The sequence below is a fragment of the Nematolebias whitei genome, chromosome 19 (genome assembly GCF_014905685.2).
Source record: "Nematolebias whitei isolate Nwh7 chromosome 19, NemWhi1, whole genome shotgun sequence".
NCBI lineage: Eukaryota > Metazoa > Chordata > Actinopteri > Cyprinodontiformes > Rivulidae > Nematolebias > Nematolebias whitei.
The window spans coordinates 3,359,565-3,365,066 of record NC_056516.1 but is presented as its reverse complement, the minus strand read 5'-3'; the positions used below and the strand labels follow the sequence as shown (position 1 = coordinate 3,365,066).

At 43.7% G+C, this 5,502-nt stretch overlaps 1 protein-coding gene across 1 annotated transcript; it reads right to left on the bottom strand.

The window, feature by feature from the left end:
• Positions 1-1,019: 1,019 nt before the first annotated feature.
• On the bottom strand, positions 1,020-2,337 carry tpbga (trophoblast glycoprotein a). The gene is made up of 2 exons (XM_037692879.1): positions 2,084-2,337; positions 1,020-2,015 (listed from the first exon to the last, which is right to left on the bottom strand). Exons 1-2 carry the CDS (start codon positions 2,335-2,337, stop codon positions 1,166-1,168), a joined length of 1,104 nt encoding a protein of 367 aa, XP_037548807.1. The 3' UTR covers positions 1,020-1,165.
• Between the last annotated feature and the right edge of the window lie 3,165 nt (positions 2,338-5,502).

Genomic DNA, 5,502 nt, shown 5'->3' with positions numbered 1-5,502 from the left:
TATATATATAAATATATATATATAAATATATACATATATATATATATGTATATATATATGTATACATATATATATGTGTATATATATAGTATGTATGTATATATATATGTGTGTGTGTGTGTGTTTGTGTGTATATATACATATATGTATATATTTATATAACATATACGCTGTATGGCAGTGGCCATCTTGGATTTTGACATGGCAACCCAGTTTTTGAATGGAACCTTCCCTGTGGGTAGATGCAGCCACGCACCACAATGGAACTCACTTGTATTTCAAGTTATTGTGCTCACAACACGTACTGACAGATGGAGGGTATTTCCAATTGTCCCTCTTTGCTCTGAGATGGGGAACAAAAACACAGGACAGTTTAGACTGGAAGTCACCTCAGTCCAGATACGTGGACATAATGGGCACTTTTCAGGTGCAGTTTCTGGTGATGGACTGCTAAACGTGAACTGTATACGTGCACATGCATACTGTAGATACCTGTAATTTTTTGCATCTTTTAGTTTTTTTATCTGTAATATTGGCAGTTCAATAAAGTAATAAAACCCTTTTGGTCTTAAAGATTATTTGGTGCAATAAAAAAGGGTCTGTTCGTTAAAGGAATAAAACATTTGAAGCTTTTACTATAGTTGAGAAACTAATTACTGCAGCACAAACACAAGCATGAACTCTGTTGTTTCCTCCGCCAGGTGTGGTGGGTCTATGACAACATCGCTGTTAAATGGTAGGTTTTGACTCCCCACACAAAAATACAAGAGTTGTATGTCATGACTATCTTACTCTAGAGTGGATTTTCAAAAAAGGACCATTTATGGCTCTAAATGCAGCTTCTGTGTGGAAAAAAACTGAAACAAACAAAAAAACAAAACAATCTAAATAGTCACAAAAACTACCTTGAGGTGTGGACGAGGGCTGAGAGAGGTGGGTTTAGATCCCGAAAGTGACTGAGAACCAACACTGTAGGCACTTTTTTTGCTTGTTTAAAGAAAAAGCAGAACATGTCAAACACTGCTCTCCATCTGAACGAGAAGCTCTGCTCAGCAAGGCTGAAGGAGGAAGGACTGTGTTCTATATGTACAGACAAGTTTACCTTCAGCTGCTGATTAAAGCATCAGGAGACAGAAAACCAACCGGTCCAGGTGGGAGGGTCCTCTCACTGTTCAACATTGGTACAGACCTGAGATAACCTAGGGTCTGAGTCGGCCTCAAAGTGGTAATGGTAGCCCTCCCAGACCTCCCTGCAGGCATCCCGCATGTCATACACACGCTTCTTGATGCCCCTCCTGTTGAGGTAAAGTACAAAGAGGAAGATGAGGCCGATGAAGCCCAGGACAATCCCCAAGAAGACATATGAGGTCTGCAAGGCAAGTTCTGCCCTTGCGTCCCTGTGGTAGCACCCCAGAGTCAGAGAGCCCACAGACAATATGGATGTGTTCCTCAGGCCGGCAGGGAAGGTGCACAGCAAGCTCTCAGAATCTCTGACCCGGTCCTGTGACCTGTTGAGCCACATAGCAAACAGCTCAATCCCACAGGTACACGTGAACGGGTTTTCCCCCAGCAGGACGGTTGCTCCAGGCAGGGAGTCCAGCTCTCGCAGGGCCTCCTCCCGGAGCGTCTTGAAGGCATTAAGCGTCAGGTCCAGCTCCTCCAGGTGCTCCAATCCAGACAGGGTGGAGTTGTAAAAACCCACCAGGGAGTTGTTGGAGAGCTGGAGCTTCCGAAGGTCACTCAGGTGGTAGAAGACACGAGGGGGAAGATCGACAAGGCTGTTGTCCGACAGGTCCAGGACTTGCAGGGTCCCCAAGGAACTCCAGCGAAGAGCTGTGGCCAAGTCCATCACTGAAGAGTGGTTGTAGAGGGCCCGGCTCAGGTTGAGCTCACGCAAGGACTGGTTTAGGATGGTGAAGGCTTCTGGGTAAATGACAGTCAACTGATTGTTGCTCAGATCCAAAGACCGGAGGCGGGTGAGTCCAGCAAAGGAGTGGGATTCAACCTCAGAAATCCTGCAAAGATGCACATTTTAAAACCATCAAAAAGGAAGGAAGGCAGCTGCAAGCTGGATGTGTCTTACCTGTTGTTGGTCAGAGACAGGGTGCTCACGTGATCCAGACCTGTGAAGGACTCCGGGCCGATTCGGCTGATCTGGTTCCCCGTTATGAACAGATTCTTGGTGTACCCGGGGATCCCGGTGGGGACGGCCCGCAGGTCTTTGGAGACGCACTTGACGGTCTGAGCCGCCTCCGAGCACTCGCAGCGCGGCGGGCACGTTGCGTAAACGGAGCTGAGGAGCGCGCACAGAACCAGGCGGCGCGTCAGAACCTGCATGGCGCAGCGAGGAACCGGGTCCAGCAGAGACCGAGGAACCGGGTCCAGCAGAGACCCAGGAGCCGGGTCCAGCAGAGACCCAGGAGCCGGGTCCAGCAGAGACCCAGGAACGGGACAAGTGAAGCGGTCAGCTCCTCTAAGACGTCCTCATCGCGCGGTGTGCCCGCTCGGAATGCGCCTTCAACTTTATGTGTCCGGAAAGTTCGACTCTGATTTCCATGAGAACAGAAGTGGGGGTCGGTACCGACCACAGGGAGCGTTTGATCCTCTCTGCGCTTCGCCCCCCAACAAGCTGAGTGTGGAGCTGTCCCAGGATCTGCGGGGAGGGGCTTCACTCCGACTGCCTGTCCGGATCAGGACCGGATGCACCGAACCGAGGGGCGGACGGGCAGGGGGTGGTGTAAGCAATCCAGATGACTTTCCTTGTCGCAAACATTCCTCAAATCAGAGTAAACTTTGTGTTTTCACTTTATTTTGCAAAAAAACAAGCTGAGAAATTAAAGGGATATTCCAGCCAATTTGAACTGGAGGTCTGTGGATGAAGTGTCAGTGTATTACCTGTTGTAGATAGCTTTCTCAGTTTGGAGAAATTTAGTTGCTTTATTCCCCGCCTCCAAAAGCAAAAATGTGTTTACTCTGTCTGTTTTCATTTCCTTTAAAGCAGGGCTTAGTTTGTAAACTGTTCATAGCAAACGCAAATGGGGGGGGGGGGGGGGGGGGGGGGTGCACATGCGCTAAAAGGAATACCACAGATCACCATTGTTTATGAATAAGAAACATCTTAATTTACTTAGAAGAGTATGTGCTCTATCTCCTCCGATTTTCACGTTGCTAATTTATGCCATTCGTATTTTGTTAAAATCACTGACATATTCACGTCATTGGTTAAGATGATATGCGACACATTAGACCTGACCCCCAGCCTGGGCTGAATGAGAAAACCCTGCAAGATACAGAATTAATTATTTTCATGGTGAAAATATTTCCATGGGGAAACAGCGCCACATAGTGGTGAAGCTGCATATAATTTTAACCATGACGTAAATATGTCAATGATTTTAATGGAAATACGAGTGGCGTAAATTAGCAACATGATCGGCGGAGATAGAGCACGTACGTTACTAACTAAATTAACTAAGTTAACTAAATTAACTAAATTAATCTAACTAAGCACTTTGGTAACAGTTTCTGTTTTAAATGTGCTCTATAAATAAATCTGACTTGACTGACTTGACTAAATTATACGGTGGCCGACAGGTGCAAATGCGCAGCAAACAGCGAAACGCGCAACAAACACATATATGATGCAAAGTCAAAAACACGCAAGCACAAACAAAATGCAAACACAAAAAAAATCACATGCAAACACAAACAAAAAATGCACGCAAACACAAAAAAGATGCAAACACAAACAACAAATGCAAACAAAAAAATAAAACGCAAACTAAAATAAACACGCATGCGAACACAAATGACAACACAAACAGAAAAACGCTGCGAACAGTGGAAGACATGCAAACTCCTCCACAAAAACGGAAGTGCTCCAGACCACTAGGGGCAGTCGAACACAGAACAAATCATAAAATAAACTTGGAGGAAGAAAGACGTTTTCCAACCACAAATAAATGTCACAAGAAGAAGAGGAAGAAAGAAAAGGTTTGTTTATACTTTATTCATTCAAACGCGCAGTCTTGGCCCTGTGATGGACTTGCGACCCGTCCAGGGTGTACCCCGCCCCTCGCACAGTGATTGCTGGACATGAGCACCGGCGACCCCCGTGACCCAAAATGGAATAAGCGGGTAAAGATAATGGATGGATGGACACGCAGTCTTTTACAATAAACCCTTTTCACATGACGTTAGACAACTTACGTTCTGACTCGATGTTGATCAGGACTTCCGGGTCTATTCTCCCTCGGGAGACCTGTCTGTAAACTTCACTGAATTTCATTCATTCAGCCTTTATTTATAGAGATTATATTACAAGATATAGCGCAAGGTAAGGTTAATAAAAACAGTATTTACATGTTAGTTAGCTGTGGTAATGTTATCCATCATTATCAATTTACCATTCTGTAACTGTGTCAGGAAACAGCCTCCGATTGTAAAGTAAGCTAGCAGCAACAGGTAGCTAAACTCTACACTGCTGCTGCCTGTCAGTGCTGTAACATTAAAATGTTTAACTTTATCTATTAATGTAAAATATCTGACATCTTCCAACACTGTTGTTTAGAATAGCATTTTAAATATGGAATTAAAAACTATATGTCAAACCATTTCCATGTTCTGATGATTAATAATTTCTCTTTTTACTTTCTTCTTGTGTCCATCTTTCTCAGCAGCAGCAACTCAGCAAAGAGGACACCCTGAAGACCCTGAAGACCCTGAAGACCCTGAAGACCCAGAAGACCCCGAAGACCCCGAAGACCCCGAAGACCCAGGCTCGTCTGAGGATTTTAGTAGAGAGGATCATGTGAAGGGTAAAGGAGTAGCAGTCAGTCAGGAGGTTCAGTCAATCAGCTGTGGATCATCTGCTGCTGCCTAATATCAAATCATCAGGAGCCTCTTGATGTAAAAGGAGACAAACCAGTGTAGAACCTCCCTGCTCCTTCAAGTCACTTCTTGGATGAGCATTCATTACTGGAAGCAGCTGTGTTGGAAATCTCTCCGTATATATATCTTTTTTTTTTTTTATCTACTAATGAATGAATTGATGTGAAGAATTCTGTCAAAACTTCTTTAAATAGCTTGTCTTCGGTAATCTGCATATAAACATCTTTTACATTTTAATTGCATCTGTTTGTATATTTTACACATCTGGTAATGTAGTTCATGGAGGAGGGGAGGAAATGCTCAAATTAAAGCTTCTGTTGTGTAACAAATAAACAAGGTTTGTGGCAGCTTCGTGCAAACATTCATTTAATAATTTTAATGAACTGTACATGGAGCAATTTTGTAAAGATACAGTATATATATACACACACACCCACACCCACACTTGTATGTATTTTATATATATAATGTATATAATACATTTATATATATATGTATATATATATATATATTTTTTTTTTTTTCATTTAGCCTTTATTTATCCAGGTTAGTCTCATTGAGCCACGAGAACTCATTTTCAAGAGAGACCTGTTTAGGGAGCACATGGTGGGG